Source organism: Perca fluviatilis, chromosome 11 (genome assembly GCF_010015445.1).
Source record: "Perca fluviatilis chromosome 11, GENO_Pfluv_1.0, whole genome shotgun sequence".
Taxonomy (NCBI): Eukaryota; Metazoa; Chordata; class Actinopteri; order Perciformes; family Percidae; genus Perca; species Perca fluviatilis.
In genome coordinates this window covers 34,586,504-34,612,512 of record NC_053122.1, presented here as the reverse complement: position 1 = coordinate 34,612,512, position 26,009 = coordinate 34,586,504, and the positions used below count along the sequence as shown (strand labels likewise).

Below are 26,009 nucleotides of genomic sequence, written 5' to 3'. Positions count from 1 at the left end.
CGTTTTCATTAGTTTTTTCTCTTGGTAATCTAATTCCTGTTTGAATATTTTCAATTTGCCCGAATTTAAAGGAAAACCCAAAAATGTTCAACCAATACGGCAGACACTCCAAACTTTTTTGAGCCATATTTTCGCACCATGTCATCCACCACAGTTCCCCTAGGGATGTGTGAGCCGGATCTGCCCAATCCGTTACCCATTTTACTGGGAAGAAGCACTTCTATCCTACTTACAATCGTCACTGTAAGGCCAGGTTTCTATCTTATTTCGGAAAAACCCAAGCACGAAAAAACCTAACAGTTTCTGAAAAACTGTTTATTAGATTTACCTTTAAAAATCTAATTAAATTTGTTCCCCGAAAATCTATAAAGCAAAGTCACACCCGTGCGTGGATCAGTTTTATGGTGCCAAAACACTGCTGGAGTGATCACAATTATGTATCTACACAACCTTAAAAATACCCCCCCAAAAAAATCTATACAAACAACTCCAAACTGGTTATCCTATCTCAGTGTCCAACGTCAGTAGCCTATTTGTTTCTGGAAGTTTTACTACAGCCAATTCAAATTACTCTGAATTTAATATAAATTAGAGTTTGATCTTACCCTGCTGCATGGAATTGCTTCCGTCTTAAGATCAGTGTTGGGTCAGTAGAGTCCTCCGTGGTTTCTGATCCTCTCTCTCTGAATGCTTTTTGGGCGAGGTAGAGGCGAAGATCGTTTGATCTCGGATCGCGAGTCCTCAGTCAACCACGGAGGACTCTATATATATATATATATATATATATATATATATATATATATATAAAAAGAAGAAGTCAGTAACAATATCTTTCTGGAAAACAAATGTCATGGTTACTCTGGTTAAAGACCTCAGTATCAACAGTGTTTATTTTAGAGTTGCTTTCTAGGGAAGAAGTTCCTTTGAAACTGTTCAGTTCAAATTGACAAAGGGATTTTTCTTAAAGATGTACCGCGGTGAAGATAGTTTAATATTTGACATTCGTCGGTTTTCGCGGATGTTAATACTTCGATTTCCCCCAGTTTCTGGGTATGTTGTAGAGCTTATTTAGACAGACGTTTCACACTTATTTTTAACTCAAAATCACCAAAACTATCGACACAGTTTAGAGCGCAAAAAACTGAATGTCTGTCCAACGCACGTCACAATAGGCGTACTTAGGGACCGTCGTAAAATTGCAACTTCACTAATTTTAATCTTCATTAACTTTTTTGTTTTACAACATAGACATCGCAAACCACTTCCATTAAAGAGAGGGAGAGCCATTAAACATTTCACACTTGTGAATTAGTAAAAATAAATAAATGTAAATAAAGATGTAGGCTATAGTTACCAATAAATATGGTAGTTTCAACCATTTTCTAATTAATGAATATATTGACATCAAACCACCTGTAATATGTCTCACACATCTTATCACAACTTTCACAGCTGTTTGTGAAAAAGTAGTTAGCAAATCCCGTAGCATCCTCATCAGTGACCTATAGCATCCTCAATGCATATTTAAAGCTTTTCAATTCAATGGCTTCCTCATTTTTGAATATAAACACATCAAACCACCTGGAATATGTCTCTGGCATCCTGTCACAAATTTCACAGCTGTTAGTTTGTGAAAAAGTCTTTAGCAAATCCTATAGCATCCTCAATGCATATTTAAAGCTTTTCAATTCAGTGGCTTCCTCATTTTTTACTATAATCACATCAAACCACCTGTAATATGTCTCAGACATCTTATCACAACTTTCACAGCTGTTAGTTTGTGAAAAAGTCTTTAGTAAATCCCGTAGCATCCTCATTAGTCACCTATAGTCTCTAAAATTCATATTTAAAGCTTTTCAATTCAATGGCTTGCTCATTAATGAAGCTAATCACATCAAACCACCTGTAATATGTCTCAGACATCCTTTTACACTTTTCACAACCGCAAGTTTGTGAAGGTCTTTAGCAAAACCCTTAGCATCCGCATAACTGACATGTTGTCTATAAAAAGATTATTATTTTAATAGGTTTCTCATTTATGAATGTATTGACATCTTTTCACAACTTTCACAGCTGTTAAAATCAAATCCATCAGTATTCATTATTAAAAATCAATAATAAATCTATCACTTAGTCAGGGTGGGTGTTTGCGGCCTCGCTGCTCTGGGTTTTGATCCCTTGGGGCGGGGGGAGGGGGGGCTGTTGCCTGCCGCAATGGCCCGGCATGCCTGCGGACTGTGTGGGGGATGGGGATGGGGTTGGGTGCCGGGGTGCGGTGACAGTGGTGGCGGGGCCGAATAGGGGCGGGGGTTTCATTTCCTTGTTTTGGTGACTGGGGCATCGATGCGCGGGGTGCTGCATTGCCGTTGGCTGGTGGCTGGATTGGACACAGTGGTTGGGGTGCTGGCAGCTGTGGAGTGTGGCTGTGTTTCCCTGTGGGGGATTCCGGCACTGGGACGTGGCAGTCTGCGCTGTTCAGTTTATTGCTGAACACAGAATTTAATATTCTGATGGGGCGTTGCCTCAGTACACAAGGAGGCCCTCTGGCAAGGTTGTCTTGTCCCAAAAGCACAACACGTTAGCCTCTTCGGTGAAATGAGAAACGTGTTGAAATAATAACCTTTAAATAAGCATTAAATAGCCAACAGATCAAGGATATTGATAAGGTATTTTCAAAGTTTTTTTCCCCACAAACTAACAGCTGTGAAAGTTGTGAGAAGATGTCTTAAAGCGCCCATATTATGCTCATTTTCAGGTTCATAACCGTATTTTAGTATTTTTCCAGAATAGGTTTACATGGTTTAATTTTCAAAAAACACCATATTGTTGTTGTACTGCACAGCTCTCTCTCACTGCTGCATATCCTCTTTTCACCTGGTTTCTGTTTTAGCTACAGAGTGAGACCTCTTTTCATCTTCTTCTTCTGTACTATCTTTGATTGCACTCGCACATGCGCAGTAGCTCAGATGTAGAGCATGTCAGCTAGCTAACTCTAGAGACAGTAAAAGAAATCCTGTTTCTCCAACTTCAGTCAGTTACAAGGCAGGATTAGCTGGGAGACTTCTAAATGAGGGCGCACATGGAAGTAGTTCTTTTGTAGATTATGGTGAACTTGTGTGTGTTGTAGCAGTGCTTTGCTATTGAGAACGACGTAGCATGCTAGTGTTAGCGTTAGCCGGCTAACGCTAGCGCTAACGCTACGAGCTAACGGTTGTGGTTAGCCAGCTCATTTCGGACTGTGACGTCACAGTCCGTGGCCGATTTTGAACAGCTCACCAGGAGACTGAAGGCAGGACACATTCAGAAACCGTATCTCACTCAGAACAGCATGGATGGATTTTTTTCAAAGTTTGTATGTGTGTGGAAGCACCAGAGACACAAAAGAACACCCCAAATCCCAGAAAAAGTGTTTTTTTCATAATATGGGCACTTTAAAGATATTACAGGTGGTTTGATGTGATTATATTAAAAAATGAGCAAGCCATTGAATTGAAAAGCTGTAAATATGCATTGAGGATGCTATACTTTTTTCACAAACTAACAGCTGTGAAATTTGTGATAGGATGCCAGAGACATATTACAGGTGGTTTGATGTTATTATAGTCAAAAATGAGCAAGCCATTAAATTGAAAATCTTTAAATATGCATTTATAGACTATAGGTCACTGATGAGGATGCTACGGGATTTGCTAACTACTTTTTCACAAACTAACAGCTGTGAAAGTTGTGATAAGATGTGTGAGACATATTACAGGTGGTTTGATGTCAATATATTCATTAATTAGAAAATGGTTGAAACTACCATATTTATTGGTAACTATAGCCTACATCTTTATTTACATTTATTTATTTTTACTAATTCACAAGTGTGAAATGTTTAATGGCTCTCCCTCTCTTTAATGGAAGTGGTTTGCGATGTCTATGTTGTAAAACAAAAAAGTTAATGAAGATTAAAATTAGTGGAGTTGCAATTTTACGACGGTCCCTAAGTATGCCTATTGTGACGGGCGCGTTGGACAGACATTCAGTTTTTTGCGCTCTAAACTGTGTCGATATTTTTGGTGATTTTGAGTTAAAAATAAGTGTGAAACGTCCTCTACAACATACCCAGAAACTGGGGGAAATCGAAGTATTGACACGGAGCTATTGAAGGTAACATCCGCGAAAACCGACGAATGTCAAATATTAAACTATCTTCACCGTGGTAAAGATGTTGTGTGAAGGTTTCTTGTAGCGTTTCTCACCAAAATGCATTGTGTGTCTCCTTGAAGCCAGGCAAACGTTTTGAATGCAGTCCATTCCTCATACAACATTTGCAAGATCACTTTTAAAAATGTCAAATCCTGCATGTTTTTTTTTTTTTTTAAATCTGTGTTGGCTTGCTGTCTTCTTCACTGCCTTTGTAGGTGCATTGCTGTTTGGCCATTTTTGTTAGCAGAGCGTGCACACAAGTCATTGTGTGGGTGCATAATACAAACAAAATGGAGCACTACAAGTGGTCAAACACTCCACATGGTGCCTTTAATTTGGGCGAACCAAACCAAACTGAACAAATCGTCTTGGCATTTTGAGAACGGCACTGTAAATGACAAGGGCTACAAATGAGCGATGTCATCACCTTTAAGTCCAGCAAAGTCTGCCAGAGTATAACTAGGACGTGAATATATGAGTACAGTATTTGGAAGTGTAATAAGTTGAGGATTGGCTCATCTTTATGAAGCAAAGAACAAAAAGAACACAAAATCTGACGAGCAGCGAAGGTCATTTTATATATCTTTTATTGTCTTTTAAAATCATTGCATCAGCCTAAAGAAAGAACCGTACAGATGAAAGAGTACCTGTCTGAGGACAATCACAACTCTGAAGCAAGCTGTACACGAGAGAGAAAGAAAGAAAATGTTGCATCTGAATTAAGACAGACCAACAGAGGGAGGATAACACAATAGAAGAGAAGAAGAACCATTTCGTGCATAGGGGTTGGGCACACGTCAACCAATAGGCCTCTACTGGCTGAAACAACAGTGCTCCCTCTGAGTTCAATTGCACTTTGGTGTAGAGTAGCTTTATTTGACTGCCCCGTTCATTTCCATTCATTGTCTTTCAAAGAAAGAATAGAACAAATTGTTGATAGCCATGCACTGAGAACCGTGTATCTGCTGCTTCTGAGGCAGTGATGCATTAGGCAACTTGTCGGGCAACACGGTAAAGCAAAGCAGACAAGACGTTGCCTTGTTGTGAGTGTAAAAAATGTGGATATGTATGTTTGAAATTGTTGACTGCTCTGTAATGTTGCCCGGGCCATTGCCAGGTGGATCACTGCCAATCTGGTCTCCAACGTTCAGAGTTGGGTCTTGAATATGAACTACTGTACACCAGAGAAAAGCACTACAACATTCACATCAGAATAATCCAACGAATGGCACGCTTTCAGGTCAAACTGATGCAGTGATGGTGTGAGAAGACTGAACACAGGCAGAAAAAGGGGAAATGAAAGTGCAGCTGTCAACGTCATATTTGATATGGAAATCACACAAGCTGAGACTACAGTGGGTACATTTTGGTCTTAGAAATTAGTTAACCATTTTTCATTTGAGTATCATTTGTTTTGTAGTGCAAAATCAAGAACATGATAGCTCTTGATAGTAATTCCTGAATTTCCAACTCTGTTCATGTACTAAAACTGTACTCAAGCAAGTTCACCAAGTGGCGGTTTTTTTTTTTTTTTAACTGCTATTCACAACATGTGGGTATATCACCCCATATAGATTCTTTTAACTGAGTCCTTACCAGAGAAACACCCGGCAGAGCCATGCTGAAATCTACCGTCCCGTACATTATTACATTACATTATAAACAGCAAAAGATGGCGACAGCGTCTCAAGTTAGGATTCAGTCCTGCATATACAAGGCTCAGTGTGAGGTGAAGTAGTCAGCAGGTAAAAGAATGACAAAGACTGATGAAGAACTACGTATTATGAAAACACGAATCTTGTTGAGTTATTATTCTGAAGTTGAGGGAGCACTGTTCTCATAAGTCAGAGAAAAAAAAAAAAAAGAGTAACGAACCGAAACAACAACAAAAAACGGTCATAACATTTTCAAGTTTAAAAACGACAGAGGAAATAAAGAAATGTAAATCAATCTATCACAGCCACTTTGAGGGACAGACAGATTGATTCTCAAACGCATATTTACTATTTGGTTAATTACATATTGTAAACATTTGTATTTTCTTTTTCTTTTTTTTTCTGTACGGAGGAAAAAAAAAAAAATTCAAGCTAGCTTATTTTTTTCTTTATAGGCTCTGTAAGGTTATCATTAACAGATATGAACAAACCAAAAAAAAAACAACAACACTTGGACAGACAAATCTATCGGCTTTTTTTTTTTTAAAGCCAAATACAAAAAAAATATATATATATACTCAGGCACCATAAAAGAACACTTTCCATGTATAAAGATCTGCGTAAAGGAGTGATCTCGAACTGTTCAATCATGTACCTTGTTACTCTGTCAGGTCAACAGGTTGGACTTTTAATACGGATGCGACCACAGGATCTACCAAAGGACCGTACAGTGGTAAAGATGGTTCACAATTTGTTACAGCATCGGGGTCCGATCTGTGGTGGGTCTCTGTGGCTGGCTGCATCCTACTGGAAGTGTTGTGGTGGAACTTTTAACACTCCCCGTCTACTCACAAAAAAAAAAAAAAGAAATCCGGAATCTTCCAAATGACAATAACTCTTGTTCAAGAAAACAAAAATCCTCTCTAAATATTGAATCAAATGCAAAGCAGCCAAGACTGCGTTTAACATACAGACTCGGCTCTGTAGCTACATAGGCCTACTGTAGGCCTACTGTACGTGTACGTGAGCTCGCTTCTTCCTCTCGACGCCACCTGATAATCATGCTTAATAGATTACGCGTACTGGATGTCGTTAAACTGTGAAGTCGGTTGCTGATCACGATGAAGCTCACTGCAGCTGAGAGTAAAAATGCTTGCGTTTTTATAACCGCTCATTACGAAGCAGCCGCAGAAGTCGAAAGATCACGGTCACGCCGAAGCCTCTTTCTGATTGGTTTCGAGCGCAATCCAAATCAGAATGACATCATTCAAAAATATAGATATCTGAGTATATATATTTCAAAATATTTATTCTCTTAGCATGTCTCTCGTTCTTCAAACCGTAATAGACACCAAATATATGTTTCTTTGTAGTCAGTGAAAGATGTGCTTTGTGTGTGAGGCCATTTTCAATTAGCGTCATTTACAGTGTACCAAAGCCGATGAAAAAATATTGAGTTCCTTGAATGATCATTTGTCATATAGAAAAGTGTTTCTACAAGAAGCGCCGACATAAATGCATATCTACTGGATGAGCAGGATGAAAGCCTTGCGTTTCAGAGCAACTTCTACCAACAGTGGGCTAAAAGTCTCAACTCCAAGTCAATGCGCAATAAAGTCGTCGTCTTCTGCCCGTTTCAATGCCCGACCAGGTTTCATTGCTACTAAAGTTGCATTGCTTCTAACTGTTGAACAGCTGTGCTTAACATGGCAAATATGGCGGATCAAAGTGTTTTCCCTGCACTGCAAAAATGGCCATCTTAACAAGTGACGCCGGAAGCTATTCAGCTCTACATTTCTATTTTCCTTTAAGCAACTCAAATACATTGATCGAATCGCTTACATGGAAGAAGAACCAGCCGGTTCATGAACCTCTTTGAAACAAGCTCGCCTGTTTTGGGATAAACTGCAACCCATTAGCATGGTTTTCCCAGACACCTGGTACACCTAGCAGTATCTAGCCATGCGTTTAAGTTCACTTTCAATAAAAAAAATAATCAACAGCAATATGTCTTTCCAGAAACAATGTTTTGGTTACTCTGGATAATCCAAAGACTTCACTGTGAACAGTTTTCTTAGGGACTATTTCTTCAGTAGAAAGTAGTTCCAAGGAAAATTAAAAAAGAGTGATATCTCAAAATCTGCATGTTTAGATAGCACTAGTAGTTAAGTGTCGGATTTGGGTGAACTGACCCTTTAGGAAAAAAAACAATGCTATTGGTCTTGTTAAGTTGGACAATTTTCCTGTGTGGACACTAATTGCATAATGAGCCAGCAGCTCTCCTTAAAATTGATTTGAAAAGTATTACAGTTTATACAGTCCATATAGTAAAACTAGCTCTATAATGAAAACATTGCAATCAGCCAAAAAGCATCAGAATTACTGTACATGACAGCAGCTGTTGAGCGCCAAAATACCAAAGGCATATACTGTACACTGTATATCATAAAGAAAACTGTCAGGAAAGCCCTAAAACTATCAACTAAAATCACTATTGACAACTGAGCTTCACCACTGTCTGCGAGTTTATGGTTGTTGGGCGTTGACACACGAGTGTGTGGAACAGAGAAAAAAAAGAAAAAAAGTGCAGTCACAAAAGTGTTGGTCCAACAAACTGGATAATGGATGCGTCAGCAGTGGCGGATGACTCAACCAGATTGCCTGTTCGCAAAGGAACTGACTCTTAATATAAAACACTGAGAAATGCTGCATGCATTAACTTGAGAGCTTATCAAATGAGCTTCAGACAACTGGGCTGGGCCACGGATGTGTACAGTTCACATTTCTATCTTATCTGAGATTTCTCAAAAAATATACCAGACAAATAAAAAAAAAAACAAAAAAAAAACAGTAACACACCAAAGAAATCTAGCTTTGGTGCACAGTGAGAGAGAGCACCAAGCTACTGCACAGCCCCCACCATAGACATAAGGAATATGCAACAACTATAGATGTAACAACAAAGAGGCACAACTAAAATCTAGAATGTGCTCAGATTTGCTCAAGCTGACACAACACACACACACACACACACACACACACACACACACACACACACACACACACACACACACACACAAACACACACGCACACTTGCCAGATACCATTTAGTCTTTGATAAATGGCAAATGTGTGAACCACGGGGCACAGCAAATGGTGGTGGTGGCACCATCTTGTAGAGCGACGCTCCGACGACAGCGAGGAGAATACGAGCTCATCACAGCGACTAAAGGCACTTCTAATCTTTCTCGCTCACGTGTGTTTCTAGCCCTCTAATCAGAAGCACCGCCGTTACCGGTTGATTCATCCTGACTGAAATCAAAATGACGTCTTGATTCAAACTTTTCAGGCCGAGTTGGGTATCATTTGGAAATGCGACTGGTCCGTGTGGAAAAATGTCGCTACCTGAAAATTGTGAATCAACATTTCAAAAACAGAAATGATACTATGCGGAAAAAGCATCGTGTTTGTTGGAAGCGTAGGTCTTCGGATGAAACGTACATCATTGACTTACGTGACCAGAAGAGTAGGTGAATATCTCACTTTAATTTCTATCCCTCTCCAACAAAAATTAAAACAAATCCAAAATGCCAAATGTGCAACCTTTAAAAACAGTGCTTTTTTTTTCTTTTTATTCTAAAACTTTCTGTTGCCAACAACGTGTGACTCTTCTATGCCTTTCTACAAAAATATTTTTTTTTCTCTGTTTGGCAGTCTGAGTCATGAGACATGTTAGAAAATTTTGTTATTTTTTTTTTAATATTCATTCATTCTCTCAAGAAATCAACTATGTAAATCAAATTTAAAAGCGGCATCGCGCGACACCTTTCATTTTTATCGACCACGCAACCGTTACTGAATAACCCTGCCTCTACGCAAATAGACTGTGCTTTGAAGGTGACGTAGAACGATGGTACAATCTTTACCTCAAGCCAAATGGACATGAGGGAAATGGGAGAAATTCACTGCCACAGCACAGAACAGAGGGAGGGGACTGATCTCAGAACACGGTCTGTAAATCTAAAAACGTATTATCCACATATGACTCTGTTGTGCATAGTACTACCACACATCATACTGTATTTGCAGTACAAAAAGTACAATTATCAACCACTGTTGCCAAGTGAAACAAGAAAAACAACAATCCAAATGAAGGACTCCATGCATACTGCACTAGATAATCTCTCAGACCACAGAGCCCATGCTAAATGGCAAACGGCCTGGTTCTTTTTTTTTTCTCTCTCTCTTTCTTGCTACATGAAAAGACATCCTTCATTTGGCTCACATTAGCTGGGTACTGTGCTTCCTTAAACAGAATCTAAGAGCATAGCAAATATTCTGAAAACATAAAGAAACACAGTGATGAAACTGTGTAGTCACATACACTGACTGCATGTGTCTGAAATATACTGTACATGAGTTATATTACTGCTTTCTTTTTTTTTGTACATCAAATGTTCTACAGCTCTGAGTCAAGCTTGGGATGAAATGAACAGTTAAGCGTGAAAAGGGGGAAGGAAGTACCGCAAGTAAATCTGCATTAAAAAAAAAACAATAAACATCTGCAAAGACATTGTACCGCTAAAACAGTCTAATCTAACTAGAGACAAGGCAAATACAGTATCAAAGTCACAATAATCACATAGATTGATGCTCTGCAAGTGTCTTTAGCATATAGAAACAAGACACATGAGAGGAGCACTAACAGTTATGCCCTAAGTCAATGGCTACAGATGCTACAGTATCAAATAGGGTGAAAAAAAGAAGGAAGATGTTTGAAAAAGAGAGACGTTTGATGCTTGGAGTCTTTCCACAATTTCCATTTAGAAGGAAACCTGAATCACGTGGAACTGCATTTATCAATGTACCTCTCCATCTAGTGTATTGTGATTAAAATTCCATATTCACAATATACCAAATATGTACCATGCATTTTTATCCTGCAGTACAGTATTTACTGTATGTTGTACCTCGTCAATTCAAAAGGAGGCCCACTGAGAGAGAGAGAGAGAGAGAGAGAGAGAGAGAGAGAGAGAGAGAGAAAAGCAACAAGCCAAAGCAGTTGGAAATAAAGATCATTTCATAAAAAATATACCTATATGTGTGTATTATTTTTTTTAAAGCTTTGTCTATGTCGACAGCCATTCATTCTCTCCTTCCTTCTTTCAACCTCGACGCGTCCCCCCTCTAGTGACACAGGCTTGTGGTCATTCAAAGCTATTACTATGGCACTTAAGCAAGCTTTAAACTGAATCAATCTTTTCAAAAAACCATAAAAACATCAACCCCAGCAATTTCTTTCCCTCCCACACCCCTCGCGGCTTCAGTGACTACACCCTGTGGTCCACGGTTTTTCAGCCGCCTTTAGGTGTGAAGCGAGCAGCCTGGTTCAGCCAAGCCAGTCCTTTCAGTGGATGACAGCTCAGGCTTTTGTCTACGGAGGGTTTGCAGGCAGTCTGGGGATGACAGATCGGGCCTTTGTCTATGGACAGTTATCACGTGTTCAGGCAAAAAAAACAAAAGTGCCTCCTGTAAATCTTCCCATCATCCCTCCATCTGGTTTCTTTCCTCTTCTCCACGATCTTCAAAACCACATTTTGTGTGCTTTAATTTTCTTGTGAATTTCTCACAGTTTTTTTTCTTTCATAACTGACACTGTACAGTCAGGGCTGGCTAATGCAACACTCTCCTCAAGTTAAAACTCACCGCGTTAGCCAGGCTAGCTGTACAGTGCTTCAGTACCGGTAGTAGTGTGTTTACTTTGAAGCCATGCTGGAAGCAAGGAGTGTTCTTTGCTGGACAGGGGTTGGTGCAGGAAATTAGCACCAACATGTATGAATTTAAAATCATGGCTGTTGAGTCTATTTCTCTTCGCCACTTAAACAAGAACAAGCATTGTTCAAAGGATAATTTTTTTTTCAATGCATATGAGTGAAAATTCAGTTTCGCCACCCTGGTTGGCGTGTACACTGATGATGGATAATTCATCTGGGGTGCTGGTTCTGGTTCTGAGAACGGGCTAGGACTGGGTAGGCCAGATTTACATTTAGCTGGTCATTGTGTTGGACCAAGGAGACGTTTTTGTAGTGGAGCACCAGGTCTTTGAGGGATGAGTACAGATTGTAGGGCTCAGCGAACCCATAACCTGTGGCCGTCTTGTAGATGACGCAGTGCTTGGTGTCCCCCTCCACACTGGAAAGAAAGACAGAGATCATTGTTACAGTTGCTCCACCTTGGCCTAGGTAAAATGTTGCCAATTTATACATTACTTTTTCATAGTAGGCATTTTGGCTTTTCTTGGAGGAAATCTGATAACATTAAAAATGAATGCATTGCATTTAGCTGATCTAGTTCCAGGGTCCTAGTATTGTGCATGCTTGCTCACAGGCCTGGCTTACTGGGACACTTGATGGAACCCTCGTTGATGCAATTTGGCTTTGCCTGCTATGCCGAGTCAAAATGTCTGACGTGAAAAAGGTCTATTAATAATTGTAATTGTGTCATTTTGACTTTTCTGCTCGCTTGCCAACTGGTTATAACCCAATCTCAAACACAACACTTTGTGTTGAGGTGTTAGTGTCTCAGGGTGGTGAGAAACTATGCAGTGGACCTCTCATAGCTAGAAGATTACAGTGAAAATGAATGTTTGGATTAGGGTTTAAAAAGGTATATTTGTCAAGTATTTAATACTCTCTCATGCAAATGTGTGTGTATTTTTTTATTGGAAACCAATTAACACGACAAAACAATGACTGGGAAAATCTATTGAAATCCGACATATTTCAAATTCTCCAGTCATAATGTCTAGGGGCTTCATGATCAATTATAACAGAACCTGCGTTAATGCGTCAAAAAAATTAGTGGCGTGTAACAAATTTGCGTTAAGGTGGACAGCCCTAGTTTGGATTGTTAGGAAATATCATGCTATTAAACTAACAATTTCTACATTTGGTCAGTTATTTAAGTGGATAAATAAACAGATTATCATACAAAAATTTTTTAAAATAATAACAAAACGTACACTACAGAACAGGCGTAGGAGCCCTTCTGTGATTGGCTCTCGCGGATGAGGAAGGTCCCGTCACATTTGCCTCTCAGCATTTCCTCAGCCTGGGTGCGTTTGATGTCACCCACATACCAGGTACACTCGTCATGGTGGGGTGAACCCTCATCCTCCTCCAGTGAGTAGGAACTGGAGACACAGAAATAAAGTAGCAGATACTCAATCGCAGGTCATATAATGACTAAAACACTGAGCTCCAGCCACTCCCTAAATTACAGGTGGAGATACTGCAGCACCCAGTCATCACAGCACAAGTTGCTGAGCTGTTACTTCATCTCAAAGACTTACTCATCAGCATCATTCTTTATGCCCAACCATTCATTAATCTTCTTCTGCCTTGTCCCCTTCTGTGTCAGCCATCTGCAAAGCCAGAACACCACAGATTTAATGCTGACAGTTTACCAATCATTCGCAACATATGAAGTTAATAGGCGAGTGTTTACATTTGTATGTGAATGTGTTGGGGTGCCTATATTTGCAACATGTTTTTGTACTTCAGACACAGAGTAAATATTTAATTAATTCTTACATTAGGTACTGGTCTCTGATTTTGCGGAGCTGCATGAGATCCGGCTTGAGGCTGTTCATCTTCTTGTCGATCTCTCTGTTATCGGAGACCTGCTGTCTCAGGTCCGTCTCTAACTTACGCTTGCTGTCGTGGATCTCCTTTACACGAGACTTCAAACGCTCCGAGTTGCTCTGGATCCTGATTTGAGAGATTGGCTATGAATGTGTTGTGCAAATGCTAAATAAGAAATTGTGACAAAATACTATTCCAAATTAGCACCTTGGTTCAACTTTTTGGTTAAGTAAAACAAGTTCTATTCATCCGTTGCATCACACACGGATTATCAAGAACCCCATGCACATTAAGATGAATTTACTTTTGAATCTCTTTTTCGTTGCCCTCGCGTTGGAATCGCTCCAAAGACTCCCTGCTGTAGCGCTCCTGAGTCTCACACTGCTCCTCAAAGATCTTGATGGTCTCATTGAAGGCCTCAATGGCTGTGCGTTTCATCTGCAGCTCCTGTGGGAAATAGTAACAGAGAAACAGAGACTGTGACTTTCCATTTGATGATTTATTGTATTAGTCATTTATTCCTTAGCTGCTGCTATCACACATATCTGGTCTTCTACCTGCTTATGTTAAAACTCTGGTTGAGACACTCTACTGTTACTAGTGTAATATAAAAGTTAACACAGAGGCGGATGCATGCATGCTGAATCAGTAACTTCTTTTAGGTCACTTCTAAAAACACATTTTAATAGACTTGCTTTTATGTGATGCTCTGTGTGATGTCTTTTTATCTTTTTATCCTTTTGCCTTTTTTATCTGTTCATCGCCACTTATTTACTGTCCTCCTATAACTTGCTATTTCCACTTATCTTCGATCTACTTTCCTTTTCTCCTTCCTGTCCTTTAGAGCTGCCCAATCTCTTTTTGCGTATGTATGGTTATGTGTATTGATGTGCAGTGTATATTTATATTTTGTTTATGCTTTTGTTTCTTCTGTTAAAGCACTTTGTAAGCTGTTTTTTTTAAAGGTGCTATACAAATAAAGTTATTATTATTATTATTATTATATTATTAGTATGCTGTCTTACTCTAATAAGATAAGTTTCTTTCACATTGCATACACACAGCACTTATCTATATATTTGTCTTAGTTAGTTCTACTGGAATTCTGCACACATTCATAATGTAATGATCTTTTTACCTAATGGGTTTTGAATATAATCTCATAAAAAAACTGTTGCATTGTTATGTAACTCAAATTAACTATATTCTCATTTACATTTGAATTTTCTATTATGGCTATAACCAGATTTCTAAAGTAGAATAACTATTGTTTTGTTGTCTGGATATACTGTATCGATTTTCAAGACATGTAAATGATTATATTCTGTGCAGTATATGAAAAATACAAACAGGAGACAAAGTATGATTTCTCATACTGTTGTGTATGTGTGTGTGTGTTGAACTCATACCTGTGAGGTGCGTGTGTATTCCTCATACAGAGAGTCGTACTCGCGGCTCTTCTCCTGGTACTGCTCGTGATAGACCTTCAGCTGCTCTCCCACCTCCTCTATACTGTTCTCCTTCACTAACTGAGCCGTGCAAAATGCAGATGAGAGCAAAATCAGCGCTTTGACAATCGAAACAATGAAACACAATTCAAGGAGGCCCTGTTTATTGTTATTCATAAAAAAAATGAGATCGAGGATTTTTAAATCAAAAGGAAGCTTGCAGAGGGATTTTGCCCGTAGTTGAATTTGTTGATACAAAGTCACCAACCTGTTGGTATTTAGAGACAGGGTACAGAAGCCTGGTGTCCAGTTTGGCGTTGTATTGGGCCAGGGACTCATGGCGGTAGTGATTGATGAGCTCCACTACAGACAAGAAGGTAAGAGGCTCAGAGAAGCCATACCTCCCGTCTCGGTGGTAAACCTTTATAAGCTTGTTGTTCCCCCCTTTCCTGCAGGGGGAGACAGAAGCCAAATGAGAAATGAAAGAAAAAAATAGGACATATGGCTGCACATGTTGATTGAATGTTAACTTCCAGCAAAGGTCTATTTTTTCTTATTGAATGCCACTTTTTTTTTTTTTTCAATAGTAATTATTCAAATGCGGTTCTAACTGATGTGGTTGACAGTAGTGTTTCTGTACCTGAGGGTGAGAGTGTACTCGCCCTCCAGTTTACTAGAGGCATCTCGGACCAGGAAGGTGCCATCTGGAGTGTCTCGCAGCTTCTCATTCACCTCCTCTCTGCAAATACCATGACATGCAGTATATAATTCAAGAACACTAATCCTGATTAGCTGCACCCTAACAGCTAAATAATAACATAATTTCCACGATCATAAATAGGTGAAATAAGGAACATTGATTTCTGGAAGCTGTTTTGTGTATATTCAAACTTAGTAATACCGCTGAACAAAAGTAAGAGTAATCTATTTTGGTAATTTACCTGGAGATTTCTCCCCAGTACCACTCAGCATCATTCAGCAGGCTGCTTGTATCTGTCATGGCTGATGGTGCCATTTTCGACCTGACTGGCTTTGCTGGAAGAACTGGAAAACAGACACACACATAGACGCACAAAGATCAACATGAAAAGCATGTTATACTAATGGAATGGATTCCAACAGTCACTTAACACATCTGCTAAAAATGTACCTACACGTATAGAGTTGTCTGTAAGAAACCTTTTAAAAATACGGAGTGTCTATTTGCACCCCCGGTACGAATAGCCTCGGCCACACAGCTGAGCTATTCACACCCTGTGACGTAACAACAAAAACACGTTGCTCACGTGCACCGAAATCATGGTGGACGTTCATCTTCCATGACTGTAGTATCCATCTAATATGCCAGAAACTGGCATATTAGGAGAGTTTTGTCTCTAAAGTTTATAACAATTGAATTTCTAGCGGAAAATGGATACTACAGTTGCGCTTTCTGTCTTCAGTGAAAGCATACAACCGTTAGTTTGTTAGTTAGTACCTATTTTTTGTATACAGTATGGTTACCTAGCAACCGAGGCTTGAAGACACCAAGTGGTAAACAGTTGTACAACATTCTGTCAGAACTGCTAGTCGAGTGGCTAGTATACTGAGCTTTGGTCTGTGAGTTTGGAGTTTGATTCCTTGTTGAGGTGATCTTGTTTTTTTTCATTTTGGATTAGATAATTTGCATGCAATTGCGCAAGTCAGGGCCCGCGAACGCACATTTTTTTTTGCAGGATGGTAGGGAAAGACTCACGAATATGCCTGGTCTGGTTGGGTTGGTTAGGTTTATGCAAGAGGAGTGGGATTGGTTATGGTTAGGGTAAGAATGTCAGGGCGATAATATTCCAAAAAGGTGTAATTTTTTTTTGCAGGATGGTAGGGAAAGACTCACGAATATGCCTGGTCTGGTTGGGTTGGTTAGGTTTATGCAAGAGGAGTGGGATTGGTTATGGTTAGGGTAAGAATGTCAGGGCGATAATATTCCAAAAAGGTGTAATACATGAGTAGTATGGATAACTGTGTGCAAATATATGTCAAGGTTACTGTAAATGCACAGGGGTGCAAATAGCATACATTGATATTTTTACCAGACGGGGTATTAATAGAACACATTGCTGTGTGCACCGGCGGGGTACGAATAGCACTTCTAATTGCACCAGGGTATGAATAGCATGCACTGCTAATTGTACCACGGTTGCAAATTGCCTCACCCTTAAAAATATGACAGAAATACCTTATATTGTATTAAAGCTAATATAATCATCATTTTACTGCACATAAATAAACATTTCTTTGTGCTGAATTATAACATAAACATAGTTCTACGTAGCCTTACTAAAGAATAACATACCTGGAGGAGTGAGGTCCTGCTCTGTAGTTCTCTCTATCAGCAGCCTCTCCACCACAAGGGCAGGGAACTCCTCATCCACTGACAACCTGAAAATCAATCAATCAATTAATCAATCAATCAATAGCAAGTTTAAAAATACATAGCTGAGACTCCCAATCTGACAAATTGGATCAATTCAGACTCGATATTTGCATTTTTAGTTTAGTAGCCTAATGTTTCACAGAAGTGACAAATTCAGGTTTTTTTTCCCTACTGTACAGTTTTTTTTTCTGTACAGTAGAAGATATCAATCAACCAAAACTAACCAAGGGGTGGAGGGGCCTGTCCGTATCAACAGCGGTCCAAAGATCTTTCCCAGTGTGTGTGTGTCCAGGCCATGGCTGGCCTGCGCCTGGTTGACTTTGGCCAGGTGTGTGAGGAGGTACTGCAGGGTGAGACGGTGATGGAGAGGGACGGAGGTGGAGTTCTCCAGGACCAGGCTTACCTCTCTGTCATGGCTTCCAGCAGCTGCACCGTCTGGAAAAAAGTATTCAAATAACCATGAAGATGATCTATACATAAAACTATTGTCGCAATTCTATCAGGTTTTATCACATAAGGAGAATCTCAGGAGAGTCAAGATATTTAACAAAGAATATTGTACATATTGTTTAGCCTGCATTTGAGACATGCTGACTCCCACTTTTATCTCCATCAAGTCTTAGGTCTAGTATATAGCTGAATTCAAATCATAGAGTCCCTTGTGCAGAGGAGAATCAGCTGAAGAATTGCTAGCATGCCTCAGTGAGCTCATCTTCTACCAATGTTTGGCTCTATTCTATCAACACTGACATGCAACTGACCTCGATCAGCTGCATGTAAGGCTCAGTTTGGGTCTTGTGCAATTCTTTTACTTAAATTACAGTAAGGGAAGCAATGAACGGTGCCTTTCTAACGACACAAGCACATCGCTCATTTTTTGGGCTCATGCTATTCTATTACACCGCACAAAATCTAATTTTTGTCTACCATGCATAAAATCTGAATCTTTATAAATCATATAAATGAGTCCAAAAATATTTTCTTAAAACAAGCAAAAAAAATACCAAGAGCATGAGATTATTGCGCCTGTTTCAAGTACAGGTCGACTTCTAGAATTAAGTGTTATTTTCACAATACTAGATCTAAAGCAGTCAAAAACCAATAAAGATGTAAGACAATATAACTTCAGTTGTTCTTTTAAAGAATATACTGGTGGCTTTGCATGTTTAAGCCCATTAACTGCAAATTGCTTAGCATTACTGTAGACTATTTTCCAGAGCATACCATGGGTTTTTAGATTGATAAAGGCATATTTTCCAGGCGCCACTGGTTTCAGTTCACGGTTGAAATGTATGAACATAAACTTGCAGTCGGTTTGAGTTTTTTGCAAAAGCAAAAGTTATGTTATGGTCATATGGTAATGTAGTTGGGAGTCTTAGAAGCAGTTCCTCACTGGTGTGTGTGATTTTCCAACAATACAGATTCAATACTTTATGGCAGCTGACTATTTTCAGAACAGCTCCATCTTTTAACTGCAATGCCCTGCGACAATAATGTAACTTTGACAATTAATTATTCAACAAAAAAAAAAAAGAAAGAGAAGGAAGAAGAACGAAATGGCAAAATGTTCCCTCTGATGAACTGCCTATTTATATCAAGCAATTTTGAGGTCATCTGAACCAGCATAAACTGCAATCCCCTTGGAAAGTAGCAAAAGTTCATGTAAAAAATGATTTGTATCAGCTAAAACATCAGTTAATGTCCCATTATCAAACCCTTACCATACAGAGATACATAGAAGATGACACCCTTTCCTAATTAGAAAGATGGGTGTTTAGTCAATAAAGTGTCAACTTAAAGCATTTCCTCATGAGATGAGACCCACCTGCTGACTGCTGTAGGACCTGCTGCTGCAGCGTGAGAGCAGTTTGAAGGTGAGCGTAGATACAGGCAGGGATGATGGGGGACGGGAGGTCTCTCAGGTAGTTCAGGACACACTCCGACAGGTACCCCACATCTCTCTGACACATCTCACTTTCTGGAGCCCAAAGAAATAAAAAGTTATTTAGCTTTTTAACTTATTTTTACACGCTTTCACTTTCACACACATTTTCACAGTCGAATCATCGCAGTAACGGGAAAATGTGGTTATGAAAAAATTATTTTACATAGAATTGCTTGGTTTCTCCCAATAAATCATAATAAAAAGCCTAGTTTCGAATAAATTCGCTAAATATAAGCACTCAATATTTTTTTGAATTTGTGAACACTTCTCTGTTTAAATCAGCAGGGGGAGGCACATAGAAACAGCTGTTTGCTGCTTGCAGCTTTCTCTCTCTCTCTCTCTCTCTCTCTCTCTCTTCTCAGTCGCAAATGAGAATATATATATATCAATGAGCAAAAAAAATGTGTCGACTATAGGCAACCCTTGACCAATCAGATTTGACTATGTAAATTCTTAGACAGGAACACCTCTACACCAAACTCAATCAACCAGAAAGAAACCTGAATCTGAACGCTCCATTCTGTTGTGGGTTGTATTCTCTCCCAATTTATAGGAGGAAAGTGAGATGAACATGGCCGACAGTAGATGGCCACTTTCATTGAGTTAAAATATGTTTAGTAACCTTATAATACACGGAGAGCATAGCTGAAAAACAGTGTGCATGCTTAGAAAACATTGCATAAATATCCATGAAACTTTCTGCAAGTCCATTTAGTATCTAATGTGTAGCTCAACCAATACTGGATTTTTAAAGATGATAGTGAAATAAATAATTTGGCAGTTTAAACAATACAATAACAAATAGTAATTTAAATAGTATTAAGTGTATATTTCTGACTCAGACTTACTCACCAGAGCTCAGGCTGTACACAGGGCTGTCTGAACCTGAGGAAGCAGTTGGCCTGTACAATATCTTGCAGTCCAAACCTGAGAAAGACAAAAAAACAAACAGTTGAAATACATTTTCGCACAACTGAGCTAACAAAATGTTTTGTCAAGTACATACAACAGAACACAGTTAAGTGGAGCAAATTAGAAAAGGGGAATTAAAGGTAGCAATAGTACTTAATAGTACAAATATCCATAAAATGAAATGCACATGCGAGCCGAGCCCTCACTGCAGCCAGAAGCTCACTCTAATGTAGGGGATGACTCTACGGCTGCCTGACTTGGACTTTATAATCTACTGCAATGTAAAAGACATGGAAGCCCATGGTACGAGACACTCAAAACGGACATTTTAATACCGGCTGGACAATGTCATTTTATAAGCAACAACTTGTACGTGACAAAGCACATGGATAGATATTTGTTTTGGAAATACTCCGCACAAACTTTCAGCTGTGTTGTTTTCATTCCAGTCTCACATCCAACAACAGAGAGAAGGTGATTAATCAGTTGGGGGAGAATTGGTCCTTGAAATGCTTATGCACAAGCAATATTTACAAGAGCAGAGTCAATGCATGTTTGTTCTTTTCTAGGTGTGTGTTTGTGTGTGTGTGTGTGAGACAGATAGACTAAAAACAGGAATGACAGAAAAAAGACTCAAAACTGTGAATGGAGTCCCACTGAGCGCTATTTGTTAATACCATAGTGTGAATCAAACCCACTGCGCAGGACTCTCAGTGAGGCCAATGAGAACTGTTCTGACTTAAACCACATTCAACTTCAGTGTAGGAAATCTATATGAAGTCACTGACCGACTGAGAGTTACTGTGAGTGTGTGTGAATGCTTGTGTACTTCTACCTATCTGTGTGACTGCATGACTGGATCCACATGTATATGTCTACACTTGTGCAAAGGCTGGCATGAGAGCAAGAGGCAGATGGCGGGAGGGAGACAGTTGCACGGAGACAAAAAGACGGAGAGGCGAGACAGACAAAAACGTTGGCCGATTGACATGGATATACCTCTCTTCTCTATGGCTTGGATCAGGCTGACAAGGGCTGGAGGAGCCGTCTCTGGCGGTGTGAACTGCTCGCTCAGGTCCGGCACAGAAACAGCTGAAACAACAACACAAATCACTGTTACACTTCTGGCACAAAGCCTCTGAAAGACCATGGGGGTGCTGCAGCCCTGACAAGGGCACAGTTAACTAGGAGCAGTTGGATATAGAGCTTGTATAATGTTGTGAGCATATATAAAATCTGGGAGGAACACAATAAAATATGATGAGGTGGATTTCGCATGAAGCACACCTGTTTTGCAAAAAAGCACAGCAGCAGTTAGTCCTCTGTATTGCATTTGTTCAGAAAGTATTCAAAAAAAAAGAAAGAACCTAAAACACTTGAAGCTTGTGATGCATCTTACTGTGGTAGTTTGTAGTCTGGTAGTCTAGCTGATGCGATATATGATAAGAAAACCAGAACAATTTAGTAAACGTACAAAAGAATGAAAAGAGGCTTTATTCAGAGGAGCGTAAATAAAAAAGGCCAAAAAAAGAGAGAAAAAAACAGACTGCTGATGGCGAGCAAAAACTTTATCTACTTTACAACTCCCCATAGACCAAATCAAACATCTTTTCACTCCGAGAGAAAGAGAAAAGGAGAAAGCAAGAGGGAAAAAAGAGAGATCCCATTTCCCTCCCTCCCCTCCCTCTCCTTTTTTCCCTTTTCTTCTCTCCCCTCTCGCTTTCTCTCCTCCCCTCCGCTCCGTCCTGCTCGGTGTTTCGCCTTAGCTCTTTGCGTGAGTGGAACACAATAAAGGATTTAATCAAAACTCCTGAACAAGCAAAAGCCCTGTGGCAGTGTGCCAGGCCAGACCCGGCCTGGCCCGGACAGGCAGGCAGTGCCTCCTATTCGGCCCCAAAGCAGGGCTGTGAGCTGGGGTATGAGGGGAGGAGGTATGGGTGAGGAGTGGGGGTAACGCTGGGAGCAGGGAGGGCCTGGCCTGGCCGGGGCTTGGCAGTAGACTCCTGTTCCTGGCACGGCTCGGCTAAACCACTGCTGATTATTAATTTGGGGAGTTCAGACAAGAAACACAGCGTCAGCACATTCCGTTCCCCTCTCTCTCTCTCTCTCTCTCTCTCTCTCTCTCTCTCTCTCTCTCTCAGTTTCTCTGGATGTGTCGCTCCCTTTCTCTCCCTCTCTCTGTCCTTTGCTCTCTTGCATTCTTGCTCTTGCTGGACATTCTCTCTTGCTCCTTCTCTTTTTTTACTCCCATTTGGTCTCTTCTACCTAAGTTTTAATTCAATCTCTCTTTTTCTTTTTTCTTTTTGTTTCTCTGTGTCTCTCTCTCTCTGTCTCCATGCCTTCTGGTTAAACATGAAAACTTTGCCTGGCAGTGTCTCCAGCTCTCTAGCGAGCACACAGACAGACCTCGGCCTCTTCTTTATCCCTGTTGGCCATTTTGGCTGGTACTGCCCTTCCCCCCTCTTCTCTCATCACAGAGTGTCCCTCTTCGTGTGCAGTACAGTTTTTTACATACATGTTAGAAAAAAAAAAATTACAAACCCAAACTAAACACCAAATAACGTCCTGTCATTGCCTTCCAAAACAACTCAAATGAGCAATTTCTGATCTGGCTCCTCTATTGACAAGGCAACATAGTGTAGTGTATTACAAAACCCCTTTATGACTGATGTTACAAAAAGATTTGTAGGTATAAAAACTACTTAGTGACAGACTGTGCTCCTGGTTAAAACAAAGTAATGATGAAAATGGGATGTACACAGCAGTTTTTTCCCCCCTTTTCAGTCTCTTCCCTGACATGGTTTTCAGACCAAAAACAGCCATGGAATTAAAACAACGCAAGTGAGCGTGTTTGTGGGGGCATATGAAGATGAAATACAATCCAGGAAGTCCAGTAAGAGTAAGGGATCCATGAGTTTAAAGGCTTTTCAGACACCACGCCAATGAAAACAATGATTTGTATTACAATATGACAGAATTTAAAAACTGGGGGAAGTTATCGCAGTGACAATAATTTTATCCTCCATCTAATATATATAATATGGCTATATATATCCATACCTATAGTAACCCATTCACATTACAGAGTAATCTGCCACAGATGTGAGCTTGCACGTTATTGATTGGTGCTTTGACGTATGATATTGCAAAAGTTGAAAAGGTTAGCGCGGTTCAACTTTTTTGCCGGGCAGCCCTGTACATTTTTTGCTGTAGCCCTCAGTGTCTGCAACCCCGTCTTGCCAAAGCAGATGTCTCGTTGAAATTAATGAGGTGGCTGTGTTTTTTTTACGCAGTGCTAATGTAAGTCTGAACGCAGCCTAAGTGGTTTTGCGGCTCTATAACAAAGTCATGCAACCTCTGCCTTCGCTCCTGACAGTCAAGGGTCAGAATTTACACTGCCAGTAGAAGTCTCCGTCAGGTAAACATTAGTAAGGGATAATGTCGAGCGAGCCGGGGACAGTGGGCAAATAATGTAATCAGTGTATGCCCAAACACCATGTAACACCAGTAACACAGACTACCGTAGCAAGCAAACTTTGGACCAATTCATTCTTCATATTGCTTAATTCCATGCCTTCATTTAATTAAAACCTTAGCGTCAGAATAATTGAACACTGTCTAAATAAGACTGGGTTGTCATAATTACAGATGCAGCAAAACGCAATTGCTATTGCTTTATGAATTATTCAGTACAAGAGAGCAAAAGCCGATCTTCATGGGGCTCTTATGCACTTGGATTTAGGCAGGATGCAAGCAATAAAAAGGTGGAAATCAAATAAAACAGGGAATTAAGTACAAATATAGGCTATAAAACCGCAAAATGAATGCTCTCCAACAGTTTGGTAGGGGAGTAGGAAGAAAACATTGATTGCCACATTTTCCCCAAGAGGAAGGAACGTTCTCACTTCTACATGCAAACAAACATAAACACTTTATTTCACTGTATATTTCTCTTGACTCGAACAGAAAAAAATTTAACTTTGACTTTCGTGCAAAGAAGTGATTTTTTGTTTTTTCCTGCCAAAAACAGCTGAAGCCCTGCAGTCTTCTCAGGGTTTTGGAAAGGTAAAGAAAAGGAGTGAAAGACAGAGAGAGAGAGAGAGAGAGAGAGAGAGAGAGAGAGAGAGAGAGAGAGAGAGAGAGATACAGTAACAGCAACTTGTTAGTCAATTAGAACCACTTCCTTGGCAGACTGCACACACTGGGAGACAGGCTTATGACTTGACATGCCCTGAGAAGTAGCCAATGGGAGAAACAGATAAGAAAGAGAAAGAGAGAGAGAGAGAGAGAGAGAGAGAGAGAGAGAGAGAGAGAGAGAGAGAGAGAGAGAGAGAAAAGCATGACAGAGTGTGGTTTGGCACTTAAACAAGTAAACCCTGGTGCATTTAACGGCGTATAAGTCTAGTTTATGTATGCATTCATTGTAAGAGATTTCTACAGGCTAGATCTCATGACTGCGTTTGCAGGTTTTCTTCAAATATGCTTTTTTTCCAACATCTGTGTTGAAGAAAAAAAACTCTAAAGTCACGTGTGATGGTGCGCCACCGACACATGAAGCTGGAACCGTGATGGTCGGATGAATGTTGCAGATCCTATCTTTGTGTTTTTGCACCGATTTGCTCGCTCGACCCAAGGCAAGCAGCAGACAGGCAAAAGTAGACTGGATGAAGCAACGCTGTGTCAAGTAAAATATTTGCTCTGTATCTTCTGCATCAGTATGCTTATGCAATACGTAGCTGGCTCTGCTGCATTCTCCCTCTCAGAGGTCTGTCAGAAACTGAAGCTTCTCCAAATGCAGAGATAAAGCACAAATTCACTCACAGGATTTCACTGCTCAAATTAAACCTGGAATTTCCTCACTTTAAGTCCAACACCCTCAACACTTTGGATTTGTGCTGATTTTTGTGTGAATGTCTTATTGAACTGTACTGAAATTGGAGTATGCAGTTCAACTACCACTACAACAAAATATAATTTGTTATTAAGGGTGGGAATCTTAAGGCACCTCATGATCCGATTTGAATCCCATGGCTAAAATGCGATTATAAAACGATTATCGATGTATTTTGATGCATCAAATTTATATTTTCTCTTACTGTATCACAACTTGCTACTGTAATAATCTATAATTAAAATAAGCATGGATTTATTTTCACTATCTTTATTAATACAACAGTAGTAGAAACTTGCTTCTAGAAGAAACAAGAAAAGAAACAGTAAGTCGAATTGAGAAAAGAAAGAAATGGTCAGATTGTATCCATCCTAGCGCTCAGCCATCCTCACCAAAACTCAAGAGGTAGCCTATCTTAGAACGTAAACACGACGCACATGTTTACATCTATTAAGTTTCGCCATCCAATTTGTTCAGCCCAGTGTCGTTCCTTACGCTGTTGGTTCAGCTGTAAGGAACATTCGGCCCGCTTTTCTTTTTTTTTTATTGTTACAGGAGATCATAAAGTCAAGAATTGGGTTTTAAAATTCTGATTATTAGATTCTCTGCATCGAGACATAACCTTTTTAAGTAAGAATGGCGATGTATCTAAGAATATCATTTTCCCCACCCCTATTTGTTATGAGGTTAGATTTCATTCTTTTTTATTTGACATAAAACTTTCTCTTTCCCATTTTAGGCAATGGATGATAAAAATCCAGCCCGGAGAGCCAAGTTACTGCCGAAAAATTTATTATATTTTTTACTGTGTCATAACCAAAGTGATCATGATAAAGGGTAATTTAAAAAAAAGAAGAAGAAAAAAAAAGAAGAAAATGTGAATGTTGGTGTGTGTAAAATAATAACTTGA

The 26,009-nt window shown here is 39.7% G+C and overlaps 1 protein-coding gene across 3 annotated transcripts in view; it reads right to left on the bottom strand.

Annotated features, from left to right (window-relative positions):
• Nucleotides 1–4,756: 4,756 nt before the first annotated feature.
• pik3r2 (phosphoinositide-3-kinase, regulatory subunit 2 (beta)) overlaps nt 4,757–26,009 on the bottom strand; it is a 38,363-nt gene continuing 17,110 nt past the window's right edge. For all 3 annotated transcript variants that reach the window (XM_039815519.1, XM_039815521.1, XM_039815520.1), the window contains 14 exons: nt 21,208–21,300; nt 20,149–20,223; nt 19,177–19,329; nt 17,576–17,786; nt 17,271–17,356; nt 15,880–15,982; nt 15,579–15,677; nt 15,207–15,387; nt 14,900–15,019; nt 13,795–13,937; nt 13,440–13,616; nt 13,199–13,270; nt 12,869–13,039; nt 4,757–12,039 (listed from right to left, as the gene is read on the bottom strand). In XM_039815519.1, coding sequence (XP_039671453.1) covers nt 11,832–12,039; nt 12,869–13,039; nt 13,199–13,270; nt 13,440–13,616; nt 13,795–13,937; nt 14,900–15,019; nt 15,207–15,387; nt 15,579–15,677; nt 15,880–15,982; nt 17,271–17,356; nt 17,576–17,786; nt 19,177–19,329; nt 20,149–20,223; nt 21,208–21,300 — 1,892 coding nt within the window. In that variant the 3' untranslated portion in view covers nt 4,757–11,831. The remainder of the gene's footprint in view (nt 12,040–12,868; nt 13,040–13,198; nt 13,271–13,439; nt 13,617–13,794; nt 13,938–14,899; nt 15,020–15,206; nt 15,388–15,578; nt 15,678–15,879; nt 15,983–17,270; nt 17,357–17,575; nt 17,787–19,176; nt 19,330–20,148; nt 20,224–21,207; nt 21,301–26,009) is intronic.